The sequence below is a fragment of the Drosophila navojoa genome, chromosome 2, assembly GCF_054131105.1.
Source record: "Drosophila navojoa isolate 15081-1374.11 chromosome 2, UAZ_NAV_1.0, whole genome shotgun sequence".
Lineage (NCBI taxonomy): Eukaryota > Metazoa > Arthropoda > Insecta > Diptera > Drosophilidae > Drosophila > Drosophila navojoa.
This window is the reverse complement of record NC_142890.1, coordinates 20,558,659-20,582,909: the sequence shown is the minus strand read 5'-3', so window position 1 is coordinate 20,582,909 and position 24,251 is coordinate 20,558,659. Positions and strand designations below refer to the sequence as shown.

Here is a 24,251-nt window from a genome sequence, read left to right as displayed (position 1 = left end):
ACAAAAATCAACATTAAAACTAAAAAAAAAAAAATAAAAACAGAAAATGACAAATAAATATATTGTTATAAAACCCAAGATATGTGTTTGCAATGGGAATATTATGAAGGGACCAAGGGTGCTAGAAACTTTTGGAAAAGTATAATTAACTCTACATTCTATTTTAGTGTTAACTTTAGATTGTGGATCTATATTAATAAGTCTAAAAACATCCTTCAACTCTTTAATTAATTCGGCACGCAGTTTAAGTGCTTCGTAAGCCAACTTTAAGCATAGTCAAATGGTATAAACAAGGATTTGCACTTGTCGATAATCTGACTAGTTGTACCAGGTACCAGATAACTAGCTCATACTGCCTTCAATTGCTTGACCCATAAACTTAGCTGTACTCATCAAATGCCAGTGCTATAAATGGCACACATTGAACTCGAAATTTAGTTAAATTGAGCCACCTGCCTTGCATTGCCATTGATTTATTCGCCTAGGCACGCACGTGTCTAGGTCGAGGCCAATGATTGACAACTTGAAGAAAACTTAAGACATACCCATGCCCTAGTGGCCGAGCTAAGGAGCCGGGCGGAGAAGGAGGGGTAGTTAGAAAAGTCGCACCCATAACCGATGGCCCATTAAATAGCGACTTTGAAAGTTCCAACAACGCCAACGCAATCGCCTGAGAATGTGTGGCAAGCACGCAACTGTCGACGTCACGGTCGCAGAGGGTCGACAGTACTTGAAAACACTTGTTGTAATAAAGTGGAATACGGTAAACATCAATCAGAATGTAGGCAGATGTCAGCTATAAATATGACTAATAACCAAAACACAACCAAACTCAACCGCTTACCAATCAAAACAAAAGCAGGCGCCGGGTCGCAACAGGTGTTGCCCGTGGCTACGGAACTGCCTACTGCTGGGCTGTCGACTACACCCTGGCGTGTCAGTCAAGCTGAACTCAAAACAACCCGTCAACTAGGCGACTGTCAAATGCGCCACATGTCCGTAATCCGTAATATCGACCAAACAGCGGCAAGTAATATAATGTGAACTTTAGACAACTTTCTGGGTCTCCGTTTGGTGCAGACATAGATTGGATTTCAACCTCAGCGGAACGTCCTAGAAAAAGCTGCTCCGGCAGCGCACAATTACAGTAAATCCGATCAAATAGCATCCTAATCATGGATGATCGCACTATAGACTCGATATTCTTGGGCTCGCTCGAGTCCCTGCCGCCGGTTAGCTCGAAAATTGTGCGTATCTTTACGAGCTCCACGTTTACGGGTGTGTTACATACGCAATGTTCTACAACATGTGTGTGGGTGCTTACGATTACATAATCGCGTGTATTCCCTTGCAGATACTACGATGGAACGTAATACGCTGATGGCCAAGTGTTATCCCAGAATCAAGGATTATTGCCGGGAAAAACATGGACTCGAGTTCCAAGTGGTGGACATGCGTTGGGGTGTTCGAGATGAGGCCACCGACGATCATATGACGACAGAGCTCTGCATGCGTGAGATCAAAAATTGCCAGCGCCTGTCGATGGGACCCAATTTTATTGTGTTTTTGGGTCAAAAGTACGGCTATCGGCCGATACCCACATATATAGTCTCCTCGGAACTGCAAATGATATGCGAAGAGTTGACCTCAATGGGGGTGGATCGTGCTCTACTCGATCTATGGTACAAAAAGGATAGCAATGCAGTGCCGCCTATTTCGGTGTTGCAGCCAATATCATCTATTCTAATCAATTTCAATAACAAGGTATATATTAGGTTATATAGGGCAAATACCCAATATGACTAACTGACACTCATCTCTTATATAGCGCGTTCCGAAGCTTCAGGCGGAGGATCAAGCCGTCTGGTGGGATACGCTGAACAAGATGCAAAAGCTGCTACGAAAGGCTGCCGCCTCGCTGGGCGCTAGCAATAAGATGTCAAAGGACGATGTTCACAACTATTTTATGTCAGGTAAGGGAAACTAGAAGTGACAAAGATCATCTGAACTGAACACTTACGAATTATGCCCTTAGTCACTGAACGTGAGGTGATCAATGGAGTTCTGAACGTGAAGAATACCAAAAACCATTGTCTGGCCTATGTGCGCTACATAAACAACATTAATTTGCAAAACCTGAAGAAGGCCTCACTCTTTGTGGACATTATAAATCGTAGTTTGGACACGGAGTCTGCAAAATTGTTGAGCGACTTGAGGGACACGCGTCTACCCGCTAAAATTGAGGCGAGCAATTCGCAAAAGTAAATAAGAACATTATGAAATATTGAATCATAACTTAATAATTTCCGACTTTCAGATATACTGTGGAGTGGATTGGCCGCGAGGGCCTGGACATTGAGACGCATGAGGAGTATTTAAATCATTTCATTTCGCACTTCTATAAGAATGTTGTTAAGCTCGTGGATAGGGCCATGCGCAAGGAAGACTCCAGTGCACAGGGGCAGATAGTAACTGAGATCCTTCAGCATTTGCATGCTTGTAACAATTCGGTGAAAATCTTTTACGGCCGCGAAGAAAGTTGCGAGCGTATCAAGCGCTATATGCTGGGGGATTCAGATAAGCCACTTGTCCTTTTTGGCGACGGAGGTTGTGGAAAAACTTCATTGCTGGCCAAGAGCGCCTCTCTTGTAGCTAGCGAATGGTTCGCCGATAAGCGACCCATCAATATCATCCGCTTCCTTGGCACGACTCCGGACTCTAGCGCCTTGACGGCTACCCTCATATCAATATGCCAGCAGGTGATATCAATCCATTATTTACAGCCAACAAACTTATCAATATCGTGTTTCTATCCAAAACTTATACATATATATTACATATTATGTATGTAAACAATGCAGATATCCTACAACTATATGCTACCCTTTGAGAACATACCAGATGATCTTGTACCCCTAACAGCACATTTTAAGCAATTACTAACTTACGCTAGCCCCAATCAGCCGTTAACTATATACTTAGATTCTGTTGATCAATTGACGGGCACCCAAGATTCAAATAAGGTATCCTGGATACCGACACGTTTGCCAGCCCACTGCAAGGTGAGTGGGAGGACTTTATCAGGATTAACAGTTGTTCTCCCAACTGAAAATCTGGTTCCCATGCATGAACCTCATATATGTATATACCATCTTGTGCATGCCCTTCTGTAAATGCAAACGATTTTTTAAAATAGTCTATCTCACTTTGTACACGGCTAAAAAATTGAATCTGAATGAAACATTAACAGCATGAAAACAAATAATTAGAGATTACCAACATGAAATTATTTAATTATTATTTAAACTAATTTTTCATACAAAGATTCATATATGATCTGAAAAGAAATTCTACAATTTTCATTAGTTCAAAGAAGTTGGTCTAAAATCCTTTACCGTGTACATTTGCATGCTGACAAATCACATTTTAAGTATTGCTGCACAGATAATTAAAATAGAGCGAAGAGAGACAGAAATATTTATTAAATAGGTGATCGACCTATCAGGCCTCTTAAGGACCTGCTTAGTATGCACTGCATGAATAATATCAATCAACCAATTTTGAAAACTATTTTTTTCTGTTTTGAGTTTTGGAAATTGCATGCTGCCCGTACCCAGGTATACATATGTATGTACATGTGTCTATACTACAACATAGATTAACAAACCTATCATTATTTTTTCCCGATGCGCTGTAAGTTTTTTCGATTGCTTGACATGTGCGTGCTAAACAATATCAATCGCAAATAAATTACTTCTGGCACCCTCACCCAAAACCATTTCCCCCAACGAAATGCCGTTCTGCATGAGGCATATCTGGAGTATCATATACATATATCGCCCACACATGCACCGATTTGTGTAAATGCCATTGGGATTGCTATTACAGATTATCATATCGTGTGCTAATGAGCCCGCCAATCCGACTGTCTCCCATGAGTACCATGTGCTGTGCAAGATGATCGACGTGGAGGAGAACTTCATAGAGGTGACTGCACTGGGCGAGGACCTGGCCATGAACGTGATTAAAATGTGGATGAAGACCGCGTGTCGCGATCTTAACAACTACCAGTGGCGTTTGGTGGCCAATGCGATTAGCAAATGCTCCCTGCCTATATTTGTGAAACTGGTTTTTGCCGAGATTTGCCGATGGCGCAGTTATACGCGTCCGCAAGAGACCCATCTGGCCAACACGGTGATGGACTCAATTATGTTGCTCTTTGAGCGCGTGGAAAAGCAGCATGGTCGCATTCTGGTCTTTCACGCTCTGGCCTATATAACCGCCTCCAAGTCGGGCCTATCCGAAAGCGAACTCGAGGACTTAATCTCTTTGGATGACAAAGTCTTGGACGATGTCTATCAGTATCATATGCCGCCAGTGCGTCGCATACCCCCGCTGCTGTGGACGCGCATCAGAAACGATTTGCCGAACTACCTGAGTGAACGGGAAGCCGATGGCGTCAATGTCATGAACTGGTATTAATGGATATTTAAATCAAATGAATTTAATAATAAAAATTTAATCATAATTTCAACAGGTACCACAGGCAATTCAAGGATACAGCCAAGGAGCGCTACTTCAAGAACATGAATATGGCCATATATTTTCACTCAATGATTGCCGATTATTATTTGGGCATTTGGGGCGGTGGTATACCAAAGCCGTTCAAATTCACGGAGATTCAGAGGCATCGCTTTGGCTTAGCTGACAAGGAAGGTTCAGCCGATCGAAAGGTGCCCATACAACCGCTGGTCTTCACCAGCAAGGATGGCCTCTCGAAGCGCTATAATTTGCGCAAGGTAAGTGAAGAAAATTATCCACTCAATTATCCATTCCAATCCTTGCTTAACGTAAAATAAAACTCTTTGCAGTTTGGTGAGCTGCCTTTCCATTTTGTGCGCTCGCGAAGGTTTAAGGATCTGTTCGAGCACGTGCTCTTCAACTATGAATGGCTGCATGCGAAACTCTCGAGCTGTCCTCTGCAGTCGGTGCTGGCCGACTTTGAAGATGCCTCGACCAACACAGACGACAAGGAGTCGAAGCGCGAGCTGATGCTGGTGGCGGACGCATTGCGCTTGGGCGGTGCCATCCTGGCCATTTATCCCAATATGCTGGCGCCGCAGTTAATTGGACGCCTGCTGCCCGAGATTGGCGGTAATCCAAATATCAAAATGTTGCTACGAGCCTGCGATCGCTCCGGGCCCAAGGACTGTGCCTTAATTCCGGTCAATCATTGCCTGCATACACCTGGTGGACCCCTCAAGGTAAGCACAGCGAATACACTCTGAGCGTCATTCATTTGAGTCTCTTTGGCAGTACTCGCTGGAAGGTCATCAGTTTGCCGTATTTGCATTTTGTTTGACCAGCGATATGCGTTACATGGTCTCCATATCGACACACTTCATCACCTTCGATTTGTCCACATCAGACTTAACGCGTGACGTGAATCCCGGCATTGAAGGCATCATGCAGCAGCTGGTGCTTAGCCCGGACAACAAATGGGCGGCTGCCTACTCGAACAATAACCAAACGGTGCTCCTGAACATGCTATCCAGCGAGTTTGTGGTGATCAACAGTCCATTCGAGGATGGCGACGGCCCAGTCAGTGGCTTGTACCTGCTTAATCAGAAGTAGGTCCTTGGAATATGACTGTGTGAGCCCTTAACTCATTGTATTTCAGTTTATTCATTATTTGCAAGCTGCGCTGGGCCAAATTTGACATGCGTGGCAATTTGGTCGAAATCTTTGAAGTGCCGGGCGAGAATACGGATTGGGAGATATTGTGTAAATACCTCTTGCTGCCCCGGTCTTTTTTTTTTGAATATCCTAATATCTAATGTTTCTCTTGCAGCAATGGAATTCTTCACCCCACTCGACTATAATATTATCTTTTGGTCGGGCTCAATAAATGAAGTCCGTTTGCGCTTGGACTCGTGCCGCACATCCAATTACTCCAATTCAGTGCACTTCTTTAGCGCCTTGGTCATGAACAAGGACCGCACGCGCGCCTATGGCTGTGCCAACAAGGATAACTTTCAAGTATCGGCTTACGACTTCATCGAGAATAAGGAAACAGGTGAGATACACTGGACTTTTGTGGAGCATCTGCCGCGCTATGAGAACGATGAGAAGGAAATGCTGCTGCAGCTGCGCTTGGATCAACATCAGCAGGATCGTATGCTGCTTGGCACCGCTGGCTTGGGCTTTGTCATCTGGGACTTTGGCCGCAATGAGAAGGACTGTGAGCGAGCACCCATTTGCGAGGGTGCAATGTATCTGGCCCTGCCGCATGGCGTTAGGAATATCACGACTCGCATCATGCAGTCGAATTCCATAATGGTCAGCTCCAAGCTAGACTATGCGGTGGCTGGGGTGCGCAAGAATCTCTACGTCTGGTATCTCCACAACGGCCAGCTGGCCAAGGTCTTGGATGCTCATTTCGGACGTATCATACAACTGGAGCCGCTGACCATTGGCAACTGGAACAATTTGGTGACTTCCTCCATTGATCGCTCGGTCAAGGTGTGGAACATCAACAATATATTTGAAAAGGTTCACGTCATTGACCGCCATGAGCTGCAAATAGACGACATCAGTCTCTCCGAGGTGGACATAGCTGTGACGGTCACACGCAGTTGCGTTGGCGTGTGGGAGACTCGCTCTGGCCGCCTACTCGCCAAACTGGCGGACAGTCCATTGGGCGCCATTGTAACGCATGCTGAGATCACTCCAGACGGACGGTACATCATCTCTTCGGAAACGGGCAAGTTTTTGATCTGGAACCGCGTGTCCGAGCAGGTCGTTTATCGCGACGATCAGCCGGGCATTCAGCAGATAACGCTCATGGACTATGGCTACAAGGTACTCACCGTGTCGGTGCCCAACATTAATCAAAGGGACATTCTAGCAGGATCGGATGAAACGAATCGCCTGACGGCCATAACAACGGTTCGATCGATTCCAGGTGAGCATGGCTATCTGATTGGAGAATAGTTAACTGAAAACACATATTTCGTGCATTCCAGAGGGCACAATTCTATTTCGCTTTGATTTTCACATGCGCATGGTCACGGGCATGCCCTTTCGCCAGTCAGTTATCACAGCTGACAAGGCCTATATAATCGTTGTTACTTTGGACAAATCTAACAAGGATTGCTTGGGTGTTTACAGCGCAACGAATGGCTCCTTCGTATCCAAAATATTGCTCAAAGGCTGCGCCATTAAGGTGGGTGAATCAACTGTTTGTCCACCTCTATGATAATACTTTAATAATTAATGCACTGCAGGAGGTGTTCTCGTTGGTGCCCATGCCTCACAAGGCTAACCAGGTTGCTGTGATTAGCAGCGAGAAGGGCAGCATTATGGACATCAAGAGCAAGAAACACGTGCGTTCCATTGCCAAGTGGGGTGGCAGCCTCACTCGTGACGGCAAATGTGGACTATATGCCCCGACGAGGGGAGGCTTGGAGATGCTGGAGCTGCGCAAGGGCACCACGGTGAAGACCTTTATACCAAAGGTAGCTGAGGGCGTCTTCTCAGTCATTTGCATATTCACCGAGAATGACGAATATGTGGCGTATTACCACAGTGGCAGGAAGACCATTCGCGTATTTCGCACCGCCGACACTGAGATGATTGCCAACTACAGGCTACAAGCCGAGTTGACAGCCATCAAGAGCAGCAAGGATGGGCGCGCTATTGTGCTGGGCACTGTCGATGGCTGCATGTCGGTGCTGGCCATTGTCGATCCCAAAAACGAGGAAATGTTTGAGTACTTAAGTGCGTTGCCATCTCGCGACGAAAACTGGAAAGCCAAGCTGGCCAAGATGAAGGCACGCGTGGGCTTCAAGGCGGCCATCAGAGTGGCTACGATTTCCTCACGCTATGGCAAGCCGAAGAATGACGAGGGTGACGGAGAGGATGAGGAGCTAACTGAAATAACGGAGGACATCGTGCCTGTAGCGGATTAGATGAAGTATAAATATAACATTTATTGTTGATTTGCATAAATAATGGGCATGTTACAAAAATTCGTGTATATGAAGGTGTATGTGTGAGTGTATGTTAAACTGAACAGGGCTTAAGCTAAATAATTAAGGCAAAACGTAACTGCAACATAGTAGATTATTCATCATCATATTACAAGCTTGAGTGCTGTATATTTTCAATTTTAAAAAATAGTTATTTGACTCGCACTGAGCGTTGCTGCCTTCGCTTGGCCAATTTTAGCCGGGAGCTGCTTAACAAGGTTTATACATTATATATTTTGGAGGAAAACCAGTTCTTTTTATTAATACATAACATGTGGTAATTGATTTAACTTTAAATTTTAACGCATTTTTATAGAATGATCGTAAAATATGCAAGGAACTAACTTAACGAACGACAAACGGAACATATTAAAATTGTAATCTCAACTCAGGCGATCGATATTCGAATACATATATCAAATTCAACATAACTCAGTGCTAATACATGGATAATTTGCTTTTGCAATACATATTAGTAGTAAATAATTGTAGTAGGCTTAGTGTAGTATGCTGTTGTTATTGTTACTGTAGTAGCTGTTGTTAACTTGACTTAAGTTTCGCTTTGACTTGTTACTAAACTTTATGATTATACCGAGAATCTATAAGCATACATATTTATGTTAAATAATAAATTGTTATAGTGGTGAAAGCTGACGCATTACGTGCTAGAGAGCTTATCTCGTTGCTGATCGGTAATAATATGTAATATAAATATATATGATCCATAGCAGAACAGCTATAAACTGCTAACTAAATAGTATAACGGTTCTCTCTTCACACTTATTGGGCGTGATTTTCCTTTTTAATCTGCGCCAGTTTGGCTTGTATGTGCTGAAGGCGATTGGGCGACAATTCAGGTTTCTGGAAAATAAATAGAATGCATGATATATACGCCCCAACATTTTACATGGGAAAGGGAGTTAAGCAGTTCATGTGACACTCACCTCCTGTCTGATTAGTGACACTTTCTGTGAGTTCATCGAGTTCAAGCAGAGATTCTCATCGGCTACCCGATTGTCAAGCATATTGGAGCCATTGTCGCCGTTTTGACGCGTGGACATCAAGTTCTGCAAACGGGCCATCCAATAGTCCGGATCATGCGATGTATTCTGATAGTTGACATCTGTGAGATAAGAACGTGTAGAAGCTGCCGATTGATCCAATTTATTAATGTTAGTAAAGAGGTGCGAGTGGTTAATATAAGGATTTTGTCGTGTGTTATATGTGGATATTCAACTAACCTGTGCGATTATCAGGCGCTTGTGTGCCAGCATTCTGGTTGCGTTCAATTTCAGCCAGCCCTTCCTCAATGTACCTGTGAAAAGTGACGCTGGCTCCTTGCAAAAAAGTGCTCAGATCAATGTCAGGATTTTGCTGCTGCAGTGTTCAAAAGTCAAGTTAGTATGGATTCTGGCCAAGTCCATATACCAACGTACCTTAAAGTCAAAAAGCTTCTGCAGTCCTTGTTGTTTGGTATCCTTGTCTGAGATCAGCTTGAAGATTTGCGATACTGTATCGTGGGTCTGATGCGATATGCGCTTTCCATCAACATCCTTAGAATGGTACTGTTGACGCTGCGGCGAAACACCAGCACCACCAGACACTGTCCCATCTTTTTGGAAATTCTAAATAAAATATTTTCAATAAAACTTTTCTATTATATAGTTATAGATTGAAATGTATACCTTTAATATACGTATCAAGTACGTGTGCAACTCTGAATGTGTAGGTATCTGGTTCAGATGCTGTAATATGGCGTTGCCCTTCACCTTGGCCATGTTGTGTATGATCGTTTTTACGGTGCGCAGCGGCGTATCCGATGGACGATTTTGCCACCAGGTGCTAGGCAGTGCCAGCATAAATTCATGAACTTCCAAGATGACTGCATCATAGTTAAGCTCATTGGTTCGTTCCGGTAGCATTTTAATATTACGCCAGATGCATTTCATCAGCAAATCGGTGAATTTGGGCAAACCTGCGACGGGGCAGGTCTCCCTCAACAAACGTATTAAGGCGCTGAAGGAAATTGGTAAAAAAAAATAAATATACTTATTTGTTTTATTTTAGTGTCAAGTTTTGCATACCAATAGATATTCGTAAAGTTGACCTTGTCTAGCACCTTAAGGCAAATACCATTGATGACCTTGTTGTATTGACAATCATCTCCGCTGTTTAGTTTTTGATCAGCCAGCAGATGGAGCAGTGCAGACATCAGATTCTTAATACAGGCAATACTCAGAGTTTTGCCGAGAATGTTAGCATTGAAGAAAGTGTACAAAATGGATAGCAGCGGTTGATACACAACCTGAGCCTGAGCTATGGGCATCTGCGACAGATTCTATGGATATAACAGTAAAGCCAGTTTAAAATTTTACTACTTTAGTTTAAGCGAAGAAAAGTCTCACCTTCAACTGTGCCAGCACATTTTGTATAAATATTTCCTCGTAATCACGCAATACGGCCTGTTTTTCGGGAGCCTCAATTATCTCGGTTAGCTCATTTATGGCAGCACGGGCCTCAAGCGTGTCCGTGCTGCTGACTGCTTTTATAATTTTCACTAGCTTTGGGTCATGCTTGGGCAGCATTTCGGCCAGACTGAATGGAACAAAATGTTAGTGGGTATTCCTGAAGCGAACAAACTTGAATCTTACTTGGGTATATTGCTTTCCAAATGGGTTTGACTTGTTAGGTGTGGCTGCATTCGCAAGGGACTGCGATAGGGGGAAATGCCGCTAGACATAGCAGGATTTGACTGCGGCGATGTTGTTAAATTTTGTTGTATGTGACGCGAGCGCGCAATGAGTCGATCGAATTTCTCCTGTGGATACTGGAAACCGTCGCGTGTAGGAATAACCTTAATTGGCTCGTAAAGCAGCGATATGTCCACTGTAGGTAGCTCCTTGAATACCATTTGATCAACTCGTACCCAATCTTTCTCGATTTCGGCCATCACCTGGGGATCCAACCCGAATGGACCACTCGTCCTCTGTTGTGCAGCCTGCTGCTGATGTAGTTGCAATTGCTGCTGCAGCTGTTGCACTTGTGCAGACGGTGCTTGATCAAATGTACTGTGTGGAGTAAAAAATAATTTAGATTTAGCTTTAAATTTTTCGGACATTTAACTGCCCAGCACAAACATTACTTTAACAGATATTAAATATAATATGAGCGCAAATGGAATACTTGTTTGAAATATCGATACAACAAAAGCAAATGTAACTGAGCAAAATGAACAGAGCACGATCCCACAAAATAACAACACAATAAACAAAACAACGTGTAAAGCAAAACAAACGGTGAATTTATAAATATATATAGACATATAGAAAGAAACGCCACTTTACGCCTGTCGATGCAGCGAATGTAAGACGGTTTTAGCGCTTGTGGCATTCCGCTCCGCCAACCTGTTGCCTTGACCACACTCATTATACTCTGGCTGCTGGCGGCTAGCTCGCAAAATTAATGGAAAAGAAAATAAGCAAAACCATACAAATAAAAATAATTGAACATAAAATGGATTATAAAAAGAATAACCAGGAATGGAAATTGGAAAATCTAAGAAATATTACAATTCATATTTTAGCCCCATTTGAGATTTCAAGGAGAATAATTGCCATCTTTAAAATTACATTCTACATTTTCCAATTACAGACAACAAAATTGTTATAAATTAAAAGATGCGTTTTAATCACCTATTGATTTAATATTTATTAATTAATAATTTGAGATAGTGAATTTGAGATTAATACGTTCCAAAATGAATTTAGCTTTAATAAAACCTTTCGCTATTAATTTAAGCATGTTTTACTCTCATTGAATGGAAATAAAAAGCTTTTGATAGACGCGCTTAATTAGCAAAAAGAATTTTGATATACTCCAATTTAGAATTCCCATTCCTGGAAAGCTGTAAACAATATGTACTAGCTGCGTTTTAGTAAGTGCTTGATTGCTGTTTCTTTGCCCCTCATAATATGCTGACTTACCCCTCCTCTTCGGGTGGCGGCAGTTCGTCACAACCATTGCCGACAGCATCCTCAATCTCTATGCTGTCTTGCTGCACTACCTGCGCTGGTGGCTTCAGACCAGGCGGCATCTCTGCTGGTACAGCTGGTTTTCTTGTCTTTTTGGCTCGCTTGATACGCTCGTCAAGCATTGAGAGATCCTTCTCACTGAGTTGACCAATTAGTTTGTAAATCTTTTCACCCGCTAGGAAATATGCCATTACAATGCAGTTAAGTGCCGCATTGCGTACTGAGTTGTCACGATCAGAAATTTGACGCGCTATTTCCTTCAGCGCCACCTGCTGCGACGGCTGACAAATTCCTAGTCCATAGTTCTCGATGAGGAAGGTTAACTCATCGAGGCATTCGGTGCGCTGACGTGCATTTTTCGATTTAAGTCCTTCCATCACATACGAGAAAACCTTGGTAAAGGGATATAACAGGTTTATTTGTCGAAGCACACGACGCACGCCATTTCGAACAGCATCCTTTGGGTCACCAATCTGTAAGTATATATGAAAGGTTAGAAATTGGAATGCTGTCACATAGTTAAGATATAAATACGCTCACCTTCAATAATAGATGCGGCACAAAGCTGCTGCCCTCATTTTCAGCCATCATATACTCCATTTCGACCAGCATCTGGAACACTTGTGCTAGATAATCGAGACCCTTAATGAGCACAGAAGGGTTCGTATCATAGAAGCGCAACGTTAACCACTTGAGTATTAAATCAAGATTGCAAATCAACGCTTTCCTGTTATTTGGCAAGTCCTCGCTCAACTGTTCAATGACTTTCAAGTGATAACTGCAATGGACACATGTTTTTCATTAAGCAATAGTAATAATAATAAATATAATTTTTCTATAAAGTTCATAATTAAATTAAGACTATTTCCCAATAATTTTAGCTACATCATTTAACTTTAAGTTCTCAGCTCAATTATTTTAGGAGACTAATACATCTGAAATGATAATTTAAAATTTTTGGGTGGTCTTATTTTTCCCGACTCAATTTGATGTAAATCAACTTTTGATCGCTTTTACAATTGAGCTCGGGGTCTAATTGGTGGGACTTAAATGGGGAATAAGGTCGTTCTCTGAGTTAACATACCGAAAGTCGTCGTGAAACATGTTAGCCATCAATGCCTTGTTCACATTGGCTGTGGTCATCTGATCACGAAGCAGATCCGTAAACTCTTCGCGCGGTGTAGTAAATGTCCATTTAAGAACACGCATTTTCTGCTCATCGATCAGCCGCTGGTTTTTAATATTGTTCACTGCCAGCAGGGGCGACGTATCGACATCCTCATCCTTTTTGCGAGAAGCTGCTGTCGTAGTTGCTTTATCGCCAGCGGCATTGGCTGTTTTGGTTGGAATTTGTTTTTGGGCAGCGGCACCACCGCCACCACTGCGCACCACCTTTTTGGTTTCTTCTGGTATGGGCGCCTGCTGTTTGCCTTTGGGAAGCGGCTTAACTGGCAAATTCGGTCGAGCTTTCTCTAGGGCAGCCAAGATGTCCTTCTTTGATGCAGGTTTTTGTTTGTCCAGGGCGCGTGCCATCGCCTCATAGCCCAAATGAATCATGACGGCCAGCACTGCTTCGTTTGCATTCTTGCGTACTTCTGCATTACGATCGCATATGTGAGCATACAAATGTGGCACCATTGAGGTCAGCTCCTCCTTGGATATCGATTTGGGCGGCAGAAGTGGCATCTTTTCGGCCAACCATGCCCATAACTCAGCCTTCAGCAACGGCGAACCACTTTTAAGGGCATCAGCAATCATTTCGTTCTCGAAAAACTCCTTGTAACCGCCTTGTTCACCAAAGCTATTCATACAATTAAGACCAGCCGCACGAACAAAACTTTTATTGTCACCAAGCGCATGTAGAAAGCCAGGAAAAAGGACGCGCACATGACTTCGACAACCGGCTCCCATCGCTGTTGAAAGCTGCTCGCATATTGATAGCGCCGTTTGAGCTATTTTCGCATTGGAGTCGAGAAGACGATGTGCGAGGGCTGGTGCCAAGTCACCAATGGTTGGCTTAATCAGCTTGGCTTCACTAATGATCACCTGCAGCTTGGTGAGACCCTCATTTCGCGTTTTCCAATCTTTGTCGGACATTTCCTTTAGCAGCGATTCTGTAATTTGGCTGGATATGTCAACACGAGGCAGCAGATCGGCCAAATTCATGGGTTCCGGTGACGCTCCGCCGTTGCCATCCTCATCCTCATTAGCATCTTCAAAATTGGCGCTATTAACAACACCACGCACAGGCCTGGGCGGCTTTTCGCCTAGATTCTTATTGAACTCGGCTAGAATTTGAGATTTTAGCGCTGGCTTTTCGCCGTCGAAGAAAAGCATCAATGCGTTGCCCATGTACATTGTCATGGTGCCCACCAGCTGGATAGCGGCGCCGCGAACTGTTGGATTGGTGCTCTGTACACCCTTGCGCACATCTTCGATGAGTATTTTGGGCTGTACTTTAAAACCAAATTCCACGATGGCCTTGTTTATCCAGTTAAAGGCCTCCGCCTGTACTTTGGGTGACTTTTGGTCAAGGGCAAAGCTCAACACTTTGCTAACGACATGCTCCAATTTGGTTGCTTCGGATAAAGCGCTTAAAGCCTCGGAGGCAGCGCCACCGTTCTTCGCATCAGCCAGTTTCTCTGTTATTTCATTGACCACATGGTCTACCGTGACAGCTGTTAATGGAAAGTTTTCAGCCACACATCGTATAGCGTCCAACTTAAGCTTGAGCACCTGGAAGTTCATCTCCTTGAGCCCAGGTTTGCGACCGCTAATAGTTCGCACTAAAGTTTGAGATAAGCCCGGCTGTTGGGCATCATAGCTGGGAATTTGCGATAGTAGCTGTTCCATAGCCGCTAAGCGGTTTTTCCAGTTGCTGTCGACCAATCCGTTTAAGATATCAGCTGACAGCAGCGCATCTGCTTTTTCCTGTATTTCCTCAGGCGTCAGTTCACGTTCTGAAATGCCTTTGCTGCTGGTTGTTTTGTTCGTTGCGGCAGGCGCTCCGCCTGTCGCTCCTATTCCTGGTTTTTTCAAAGTCTTGCGAGCACCTGATGTGGCGGGTCGCGTGACTGCCTTGGGTTCTGTACTGCCGCCAGTCGGCTTGGATATAACGGCTGCAGTTTTTGTGGTCGGCGCAGTGGCCGGACGAGCTTCTTTTTTGGGTGCTGCTACCTTAATTTTAATCTCGGCCTTGTCGTGGCACTCCTTGATTTTAGCCATCTTGAGCGCATCCACATCGAGAAGCAGTGGCGAAAGTGTCTTCTCGCTCACCAATTTCATCAGAGTGCCCAGTGCCTCAGCGCTGCTGTCGCGCACCGTGGGGTCAGATTCGTTCAACGTTTTGACCAAAGAAGTGGTCAACAGCTTGATAAGTTTCTTGTTTAATGCTGTCGGCTGAGTGCGACACAGTGCACGTGCCAAGAACAATGCAGTCTCAGACTTGACGCTAGGATTCTTATTGGTCAGCGCTTCTACGATGTGTTCTTGTTGTGCCTCTAGCGTTGTCGACGAATAAATTGCATCCATTGCCTCACGCAGTGCGTTTACTACATTGGGTTTCTTCTCTTTGAACTTCTCCAACAATGCTGGTACGCAAGCCTTAAAGGAAATAAGGAGTAGAGCAAAGGAGTTTGTTACATCAATAGGTTTTACTCACTGTTGCATAAGTGGAGAAGCGCTTGGAGAGACCTTTGGCCAACATGGCTAGACACTTGCCAGCTAGGGCCACAAGTACCACATTTGAGTCCTTAGTAATAACTTTTTTCAATGCGCTGACCAGGGCGCCATATTCACCAGCTTCTAACTTTGGATTTTCCGTGAGCAGCTTTTCTAATGCATCCAAAGATTCTTTACGCAAAGTCCACTTCTTCTCGTCGAGTTTGTCGTAAAAATCTTTAGGCATTTTAGACAATATGTCAACAGGATCTATAAGATCCATTGGATCTACATCCTCAGCGCCAGCTTCACCATCTTCATCTGCACAGAATAAAGATAAAAAATTATTTATAGTATATATACTTCTTATATAATACTTAATATATAATTTTAAAAATGAAATTAATTGTAATACAATCTTTTTTATATACTTAACAAACTTATTAAAAATCGGTTTTCAAAAAAAGAAAATAAAATATTTTTCCGACACAGGTCGATAGATTAGACGGAATCAAAATAATGCATCTAATATTTCACTAGAATTTTTAGATTAATTTTAAAAACAAATAGGGTGTTTGTTTTCCAATTTGCAAGTTCAAATTATATTGAATCTTGTAGATTATTCGTTTGTTTATTAATGTTGACAAAACATCAGAATTAAGATTTATGTGAAATATGTATAAAATAAGGAAAACAAATATGGTTAAATTGTCAAAAGCAATAAATCAGCAAAGATGATTACTTGGCGACCTACGATGTGTAATATCTCAGAGCATTAAGAGAGGGAAATATACCTAGTAGGGACGGGTATGCACACTTCGGAGAACAAAAAATAGACTTTTCTTTGCGTACTTGCTTACGATATTTCTTGATTGATTTTCGGCTAGGAGGTGATATATTTTCTGTTTATAGGTAATTATAGTAAACTTAATAATAGGTATGCTAAGCTGAGTTTTTACCATCGTACGTATCCTCGGCACCGCCTGCGGCTTCATCAGCAATCTTAGCCTGTTTCTCCTGTTGCGATTTAAGGTATCTGCAAATAAATATAATTTATTTGTGGAAAACTGACCTAAGTGTTAATTAATTACCTGGTTGGCTCAGCGCGATCACCCTTTACTTTGTCGAACTCATCCTCCAATTCCTTAACGGTTACTTGTGGCAATGAAGCAATATGCGTCTTCATGACGGCGCCAATCCAGCGATAGCTCTCAACGGCTAACTGTTTGGTTTCATCACGCACTGCCTTGTCGCGATCGGCCATGAGGGGAGCTAATTTCTTGATGAATTGCTTAACACCGATTACCTTGGAGCCGAATTCACGCATCGCTTGTGTTGTTGCTGCTACGCAGGCGGCCACAATTTTAGGATTTTTGTGGTCCATGCCCTTTACGAGTTCCTCTACGACTGCCTCGTGCTTTTCGATCTCCACATACATAAGTGTGACCTGTACAGCGAGTTCCTTGGTCTTGGCCTTGGGTGCAGCAATACACTTCTGAACAATTCCAGACATTACATCGCCAACAGTGCGACCAGCAAGGCTGCTATTTTCTACAAATATGAGAGCTGCTTCCAAACCCTTTTCCTGGGCAAGAGCATTGGAGTCAACCACCATTTTCTTGATGAGACCAGCATATTTTGACCATTCCGGTGACTTCTCGTCGTCCAGTTCACGAAAAATTTTAGCAGCCTCCTCGTAACCATCGACACGTGCCTTCCACAGTTTGTGAACGCATCTCTCCTCAATAGGAAGCTTTTTGTATTCGGTATCCTCGGCCATTTCAATGTATTTGTCTATGTACGGTTGCAATCCGTGACTTGGTTATGGGTTTAGCTTAACGAACAAGCAACTAGCTGAAAGTGAAATAATCAATTGATATTAAAATACTGTTGAAAAGTTTATGTTGATACATGAAATTGAAAATCAAAAGCAAAACTAACTCAATCGAGCAGAACTTTCTGATGATGATGGGAATCACAGCTAATGCTTTCAAATTGCGCCTAATTGTGGATGAAATATTTAGCCAGAAAATCAGCCGATACGCTTGGGAGGCACTACTTGGAGAAGCGACAAATTTAAATAGGTCGCATGGCCATATTTAGAATTTGACTTCATTAATGCTAAGTTCTATTCTTATGGCATAAACACATTTATTTTTAAAAATCGCAAGGATTGAGCACTGGGTACGCGCCCATGATGAACTCATACACTAATACAGTTACGAGCAAGCAAACAGCAGCGCGACATTTCATAAATCAGACATGTAAATAACCGTTTCTTTCCTTAATAAATAAAGCCTTTAGATGCACAGACACGCAACTCTAGATACCGAAGAGTATTTACTGGTCGCGAATGTCGTTGACATTGAGTTGGTAAGCGAAGCCAACTCTCATTTCGCGCTCTATTCTTACGAAGAGCGATTAGTGAATGTGACGCTCTCATTCCCTCGCGGTTTCGAATTAACGGATCAATCATATGTTTCTTAAAAAGCGTCGTGCGTCAACTAAATGCCTCTCTCTATGGATTTATCCTACAGATAATTATATTGGACTTCATTAATTTTAAGTATATTTAATTTTTTGTTAAGGATGCGGTAGGGATGCTCAAAAAAACACTACTGTAAGATACAACTAAAATATACACATACATACATACATATGTACTTGTATGTATGGCTTGGTAGCACAAGCATATTTAGAATATTTCTTCATTAATGCTACTTAATAATATCCTTACACTTTAAGAAATGAGTTAAGCATTGAACATCAACGGTTGTTTATGTCAATTACCCTTTTCAGCGAGCGCAGCTCAGCTTTGTATTTCTTTTGTTTCGCACTCCACTCTTATTGAAATCATGTTAGTGAGTGTGACGCTTCAGTCTCTCGCGTTTTCGAATTAACGGATCAATCATAACAGCAAATGTTTCTCAAAGAGCGTCATGCGTCACAAAATGCCGTCGTTTACCGTTTCTTCTCACATATAATTAAATTTAGTTTTATTAATTTAAAGTAGCGTCCATTATACTGCCCTATACAAGCGACAATTAACGCCTACAGCAGCAACAGCAATACAAACAAAGCCGCTTTTATGTGCGTCTTATTAAATTCCATTGCAGCACTCACCATTAAATAAAACAAAATCCCATAGGGCGCACACAGCTGGGCAGCTGGCGCAACGTAATGCAATAACTTCGATTTTTCACAGGCGCATAGAAGACAAGCCAATACACAGCCACATACTCATACAAACCCACACACGCACACAAAAACTGCCACTGACACTGACACACGGCTTTGTGCGACACAATGCGAAAACGAAATTCCAAGCTGGTGCCGTAACAACAATACTTTATACTAACCAATTTAATTGTGCTTTACGCCACTATCTTACAAAATAATATAAATAATTTTTCGTCTTGAAAATAAATAACAAAACTGTGCACGACTTTTAAACGGCGGCAGCGTCGCTCGCTGTCTGTGAAATACTAGTGAGTATTCACTGTGAATGGCAGTGTCGCATTTACTCACAACAGCGCTCTGCTAAAAGGAGGAGCAACGCTGTTAAGTATAACTGTTAAGAATAATATGAAGAGCTAGCACCTTTTCTGGTTTTACTTCTTTATTACTGCAGATCATTTAGCGTTATTTCGAGCAGATGTATTGTATGTCCACCCATAAATTCAAGCAAATCAACCCCGGACTGCTTCCCAATCTCATCCATATTGATGCTCGATGCATGCAGGTTCCATTTCTTAAGCAACGCCTCGATGCACCAATCCGCGCTTCTCTCTTGATAGGTAAATATGAATTTAGCACCACGATTTCGTTCCAATAGAAACGCCACTGTAACAATTATGTCCTCGAAAACGCTAGGATCATAGAAGCAATCGGCAGCAATGATCAAGTCCAAAACAGGCAGCCGAAATACGCTGTTCAGTAACAGCCCCCAACTGAGGCCGACGACATCAATGTCCACACCTGGTTGCAGCTGATTGGCCAGGCAGGACTTTTGTATATGTGCTAGCGATTTGGGTAGAATGCAATTGTCACTGAGCACCACTTGGGCTCCGCACTTGGCGGCAACTATACCGGGTAGCGCAGTTCCAGCGCCCAGTTCAAGAATTCGCTTGCAGACAAGAGTTTGCCGTCGCTCCCACAAAAAATGGGCGAGAATCGGAGCACAAGGCCAGGTATAGAATGAGTAAGCGCCTTGTAGAATCTATATTTATACAGTGATTTATTTGATTAATTTTTTGCTTCATTGTAACCATTTTTTAAAAATTTACTTCAGGTATTTTGATTTCCAAGCGATCAGCGGTTGCATCGGTGCCGCCACCAAATACAAACTTGCGAATGTGCTCAGCACTGGATGTCGCAGTAACAATATCACTCTCGTCGCTGCTGCCGTTCATGTGGAAACGCATTTTTACACACACACGTTGTCTAAAAAGTTGCTCTTATTCATAAATTACTATTTAGGAAAATTCAAATGCTTGTTTACAACCTGTTTGCTTGCTTCTTAGAGATGTGCAACAACATGTGAATGAATCATTGCACATGAGTTGCACCACTAACCATAAATATGGTAGCACTTACACGAATATCTAATTATCTTTGCTATCAGTAAAATATTTTATTCTATATTAAATGTCTGACAATTATATAAGATTATTATAAAATTTATATAATAAAAAAATGTATATATTTGTTTATGTTATCTAACATTTAAATAATTTGTGTAGCGGTTATTTGATTACTTCAATATCGAATATCACTCCTCTCTAGATGTATCGATGACAGCGTATTGTTAAGAATTTTAGGAAGTCAGTCTAAATCGCGGCAGCTATCGATCTTAACCTGTTGCGATGGTCTGTTGCTATTAATATACATTTTGGAAATACATTGAAATTGTGAAGTTTTATATACAAAATATATATCAGAATGCCGCCCCATTCGTTGCGTGTTGGTGATTGGGAGCTAAAGGGCCATTTAGGGCAAGGGGGCTTCGGCGAAGTGAAACATTGGAAAAACCGCAAAACAAACCAGGAAATAGGTATGCAGTACGTGCTTCGTAAACTATATTTGTACATAGTATACTTTTGCATACATATAAATATAACTATATATGGAAGCCCTAAAGCCCATTCAGACACACATGCATACATACATGGAGTATAAGCCAATTCCTGGAAATTGCTGATTCAAGAATTTGTTTGTTTACTTGAATTGTCTGTATGTGTGGGTGAGCTGATAAGTAAAGAAATCGTTATTCGAAGCACTATGAATGAATGAAAAATAGGAAACTGCTTTGCTTTGTGAGACTTAAGAATATTTTGTTTATCTTAAAACAGCCACCAAGCACATCAAGCATGACATACAGGACAAAATAAGTGTTGATCAGCAAGAAACTATGAAAAATCGCTGGCTTCAAGAGTTTGAATGGTCTCGTAAATTCAAAAAGGCTTTTATTGTAGCTGGCATTGAACTGAGCAATGATTCTAAGGCATTTATTGAGTACTTAAATCGCAATCACGTCTGGAGGCTGCCTGTTATAATACTCGAATATTGCAATGGAGGTGATGTACGAAAACTTTTGGAAAAACCGCAAAATGCAAACGGTGAGCAGGGAAATTTAGTAAATTGAAAATTTGTTTTCTGATACCACCTAAAGATTGATTTCGTTGTTGATTTTGAATCTGATAGCGGATATTTAATCAAAAACTTTGAAGTACTAACACTGAATTTTTTGTTTAGGTCTGCCGGAATTTGAAGTGCGTGAGATTTTGTTTGCTCTTCGACAAGCCATTGACTTCTTGCACACCAACTGCAAAATCTGTCATCGCGATCTAAAGCCAGATAATATTGTGATACATCGGACGGGCGATGGTCGCAAAATGTTCAAACTAACTGATTTCGGTCTAGCGCGCGACTCTCCGGAGAAAACGATTATGCAAAGCGTCGTTGGCACTAGGCATTATTATGCACCCGAGGTGGTAGACACAGGCAAGTACAAGGAGACGGTGGATTACTGGTCAATGGGCGTGATTGCCTACGAGGTGGCAACTGGTGTATTGCCTTTCATACCCCACCAAACTGTTGTCAATATTCATATCAATATTAAGAAAAAGAATCGCGATTGTATTGCCATAACAGAGGATTGTACGAATCCGAACCGCTTTTTCTTTCATAACGATATACCCATTGGACACCATTTAAGCCAACCGTGGGCGGCAAAATTTACCAAGTGGCTGCGCCTGGCATTTGACACCGATCATTCAAGACGTGGCGCATTAGCAGCAACTGATGAAGTACAAGATGGAGTTGCAGCACCTGCAATATTTACACAAGTGGATAGAATGTTGCAGATGAAAGTGCTGACTGTTTTTGTTGCGAGCATCTACAAGCTTCTGGAATACGAACTGATGCCTGACATGACACTGCAGGAATTGGTAAAGCTAATTGAGCGCGACACAAAATTGGAAATGAGCATGTTTTATTTTGTGCTACCGACGGGTCATCCACACAAGCGTTTGACTACAGAAACCAGACCCATTGATCTCTATGTAGACGAGTGGCGAGATACTAGTGAGGAATCGCGGAATCCACCAGTTATGATCTACATCTTTAATGTAATGGAAAAGTTAAGATTTGAGCCGACCGTGCCAAATATTCCCGATGGGCTAAAGCATTTCCTTAATCAATGTGATATTAAATTAGAAAAGTGGCTGGCTAGACGCATGGTATTGGACATGCATTATATCCTTACTACTGAGCACGCACTCGCTAAAATGCTACTTTGTGGATATAAGGAGTACGCACTCTCTCTGGAGCATGACATTCTCGAAAGTCAGCCCATGATTAAAGCTTTAGAAAGAGAAAAGGATAAGTGCTGTGGTGCCATTGAGCAGTTCCATGTCTTAATAACTGCTGCGAAAAATCAGAATAAATTTCAATTGGTAATCAAATTCTAGAAAAGATGTTGGGGTTTCAATAATTTTGAAAAATGATAATTTTACTTTTGTAGGGCAATAACCAAGAATGGCAATCAAAACTGACGAGTGTTGTTCGAAAACATGGTGAAATCGTCAATTCTATCGAGACCATCATCCATCATTATGACTCCATATTGCGTATCGCACGGAAGGATGCAATTATGGAGAGTGAAAATATCTATAACAAGATTTTTAAAACTGATATTTACAATATGTAAGCAGATAATTTGATAATTATATTTAAAAGCTAATTTAACAACCCTAATTTTCATTGCAGTAAGAATTTTCAAAGAATTTATATGCTTGCCGATACTATAACGTCCACAGACCTGCAAAATATCGCTATTGAATTTGCCCAAGCTCGTAAAGCATTTCTCGCTAATGAAACCATCGAAAAAGTACGCATGACCATAAGTGGAACGCATTTACGCTTCAGAAAAATTTCAAATGTTGTGCAAAACGCCGTGGAGAATCTAAAGGCGGTTCAAGGGGAGTTATTGCAATTACAATTGGAAATGTTGTCTCCGATACATCCACCACCTATATTTCAACTGAATAAAGCCATGGGCAGGATGAACATTGATTGTGCTAATATTCAAACACAACCTAGTTTGGATCCTTTCGATAGCTTGTCTACCGATAGCATTATCTCCCAGGCGATAAGCATCAGTCAAATGTGTGTAAATTGAATTTTGTATTATATTTGTCGCCGTCTAATTTCTTGAATGCATTTTTTTCAGAATGGAGCAGGAAATGGAAATTGAACACAGTTAAAAATCCTGTAATTGTAGTGCCTTCAAGATTACTGCTTGATATTGCGTTGAAAATATGAATATTTTATTTTATTTTGCATGTAAAGTCAATGCCGTCTTCAGAGCTTTAACATAATCACAATTTGATATTTTATATTTTTATTGTTATTGCTTTTGTAAAGCAACGTTAAATTTGTCTCCTATTATTATGTTATGTATATCTTGTGCTTTCTGTTTTTTATTATTTTTTTACAATCATCTATGGATTAAGTATTAACTCAAACATCGCATATGTTAAAAATATATATATAAATATTTACCCCATTACTTCTCTATTTGTTTTTATTATGTATGAAATCAGATATTCTCAAATTATTATATTATTCAATTTGCACACAGAAATTTCTGCTAACTTATAAGCTGAATGTCTGTTTTGATTTGTATATATCGGAAGTTTCTCAGAAGTGAGGTAGCTGTTTATTATTGGTATATACTACATTATTTATACAGATTACTGTTTGATATATACTGAAATTGGGGAAACAAAGAATGTAAAATATTTGATAGTTATATGTTTTCATATATATATTTCTTTTATGTTATTGAAGTTGCTGGTGAATAATTTAAAGCTAAGCATTATTCATAAATACATAAGAGCAACTCGATTGGAAAACATCTGTGTTGGTGCGGCTTTGCAAATTTGCTTAGGATTGCAATGTCACGGAAAATTGCAGTCTGGCAGAATTGAATGCGTCACCTCATGGCAGTGGTTCTCAGCTATAAAAG

The 24,251-nt window shown here is 41.6% G+C and overlaps 4 protein-coding genes across 12 annotated transcripts; 2 read left to right on the top strand and 2 right to left on the bottom strand.

Annotated features, from left to right (window-relative positions):
• The first annotated feature begins 316 nt into the window (after positions 1–316).
• Positions 317–9,362, top strand: LOC108659761 (NACHT and WD repeat domain-containing protein 2). Its single transcript, XM_018112827.3, has 14 exons — positions 317–1,278; positions 1,355–1,764; positions 1,829–1,973; positions 2,036–2,261; positions 2,318–2,759; positions 2,862–3,062; positions 3,889–4,475; positions 4,538–4,799; positions 4,872–5,264; positions 5,317–5,630; positions 5,681–5,784; positions 5,852–6,964; positions 7,026–7,225; positions 7,287–9,362. Exons 1-14 carry the CDS (start codon positions 1,176–1,178, stop codon positions 7,968–7,970), a joined length of 5,184 nt encoding a protein of 1,727 aa, XP_017968316.1. The 5' UTR covers positions 317–1,175; the 3' UTR covers positions 7,971–9,362.
• Positions 8,392–19,237, bottom strand: msps (msps cytoskeleton-associated protein 5). Of its 8 annotated transcripts, none has more exons than XM_018112818.3 (17): positions 19,081–19,237; positions 16,813–17,575; positions 16,681–16,757; positions 16,516–16,623; positions 15,723–16,042; positions 13,146–15,664; positions 12,602–12,839; positions 12,014–12,534; positions 11,375–11,476; positions 10,682–11,098; positions 10,436–10,625; positions 10,115–10,368; positions 9,716–10,046; positions 9,467–9,655; positions 9,272–9,407; positions 8,975–9,177; positions 8,392–8,891 (listed from the first exon to the last, which is right to left on the bottom strand). In XM_018112818.3, the coding sequence occupies exons 2-17, from the start codon at positions 17,499–17,501 to the stop codon at positions 8,811–8,813; spliced, it is 6,375 nt and encodes a 2,124-aa protein (XP_017968307.1). In that variant the 5' UTR covers positions 17,502–17,575; positions 19,081–19,237; the 3' UTR covers positions 8,392–8,810. The 8 variants fall into 8 exon arrangements, with proteins under 8 accessions (XP_017968307.1, XP_017968306.1, XP_017968308.1 ...); XM_018112817.3 differs by having other exon boundaries at positions 18,845–19,226; XM_018112819.3 differs by having other exon boundaries at positions 8,975–9,153; positions 18,845–19,226.
• Positions 19,238–19,322: 85 nt separating this feature from the next.
• Positions 19,323–20,276, bottom strand: LOC108659766 (histone-arginine methyltransferase METTL23). The gene is made up of 2 exons (XM_018112831.3): positions 20,008–20,276; positions 19,323–19,940 (listed from the first exon to the last, which is right to left on the bottom strand). Exons 1-2 carry the CDS (start codon positions 20,143–20,145, stop codon positions 19,344–19,346), a joined length of 735 nt encoding a protein of 244 aa, XP_017968320.1. The 5' UTR covers positions 20,146–20,276; the 3' UTR covers positions 19,323–19,343.
• A 298-nt stretch (positions 20,277–20,574) lies between these two features.
• Positions 20,575–24,166, top strand: IKKbeta (inhibitor of nuclear factor kappa B kinase subunit beta). Of its 2 annotated transcripts, XM_089259736.1 has the most exons (7): positions 20,575–20,774; positions 21,073–21,339; positions 21,476–22,677; positions 22,746–22,927; positions 22,991–23,389; positions 23,454–23,494; positions 24,074–24,166. In XM_089259736.1, the coding sequence occupies exons 1-6, from the start codon at positions 20,663–20,665 to the stop codon at positions 23,485–23,487; spliced, it is 2,196 nt and encodes a 731-aa protein (XP_089115862.1). In that variant the 5' UTR covers positions 20,575–20,662; the 3' UTR covers positions 23,488–23,494; positions 24,074–24,166. The 2 variants fall into 2 exon arrangements, with proteins under 2 accessions (XP_089115862.1, XP_017968317.1); XM_018112828.3 differs by lacking the exon at positions 24,074–24,166 and having other exon boundaries at positions 23,454–23,756.
• The last annotated feature ends 85 nt before the right edge of the window (positions 24,167–24,251 follow it).

Bases quoted from the DNA above. Each gene is read 5' to 3' on its own strand.
- LOC108659761 (XM_018112827.3), top strand. From the start codon at position 1,176: ATGGATGATCGCACTATAGACTCGATATTCTTGGGCTCGCTCGAGTCC. The intron at 2,262-2,317 runs GTAAATAAGAAC...TCCGACTTTCAG, and splicing joins GAGGCGAGCAATTCGCAAAA to ATATACTGTGGAGTGGATTG. The intron at 7,226-7,286 runs GTGGGTGAATCA...AATGCACTGCAG, and splicing joins TCAAAGGCTGCGCCATTAAG to GAGGTGTTCTCGTTGGTGCC.
- LOC108659766 (XM_018112831.3), bottom strand. From the start codon at position 20,145: ATGCGTTTCCACATGAACGGCAGCAGCGACGAGAGTGATATTGTTACT. The intron at 19,941-20,007 runs GTAAATTTTTAA...GTATAAATATAG, and splicing joins TGGAAATCAAAATACCTGAA to ATTCTACAAGGCGCTTACTC.
- IKKbeta (XM_089259736.1), top strand. From the start codon at position 20,663: ATGCCGCCCCATTCGTTGCGTGTTGGTGATTGGGAGCTAAAGGGCCAT. The intron at 20,775-21,072 runs GTATGCAGTACG...ATCTTAAAACAG, and splicing joins CAAAACAAACCAGGAAATAG to CCACCAAGCACATCAAGCAT. The intron at 22,678-22,745 runs GTAATCAAATTC...TTACTTTTGTAG, and splicing joins ATCAGAATAAATTTCAATTG to GGCAATAACCAAGAATGGCA.
- msps (XM_018112818.3), bottom strand. From the start codon at position 17,501: ATGGCCGAGGATACCGAATACAAAAAGCTTCCTATTGAGGAGAGATGC. The intron at 16,758-16,812 runs GTAATTAATTAA...ATTTATTTGCAG, and splicing joins GATCGCGCTGAGCCAACCAG to ATACCTTAAATCGCAACAGG. The intron at 15,665-15,722 runs GTGAGTAAAACC...ATTTCCTTTAAG, and splicing joins GCTTCTCCACTTATGCAACA to GCTTGCGTACCAGCATTGTT.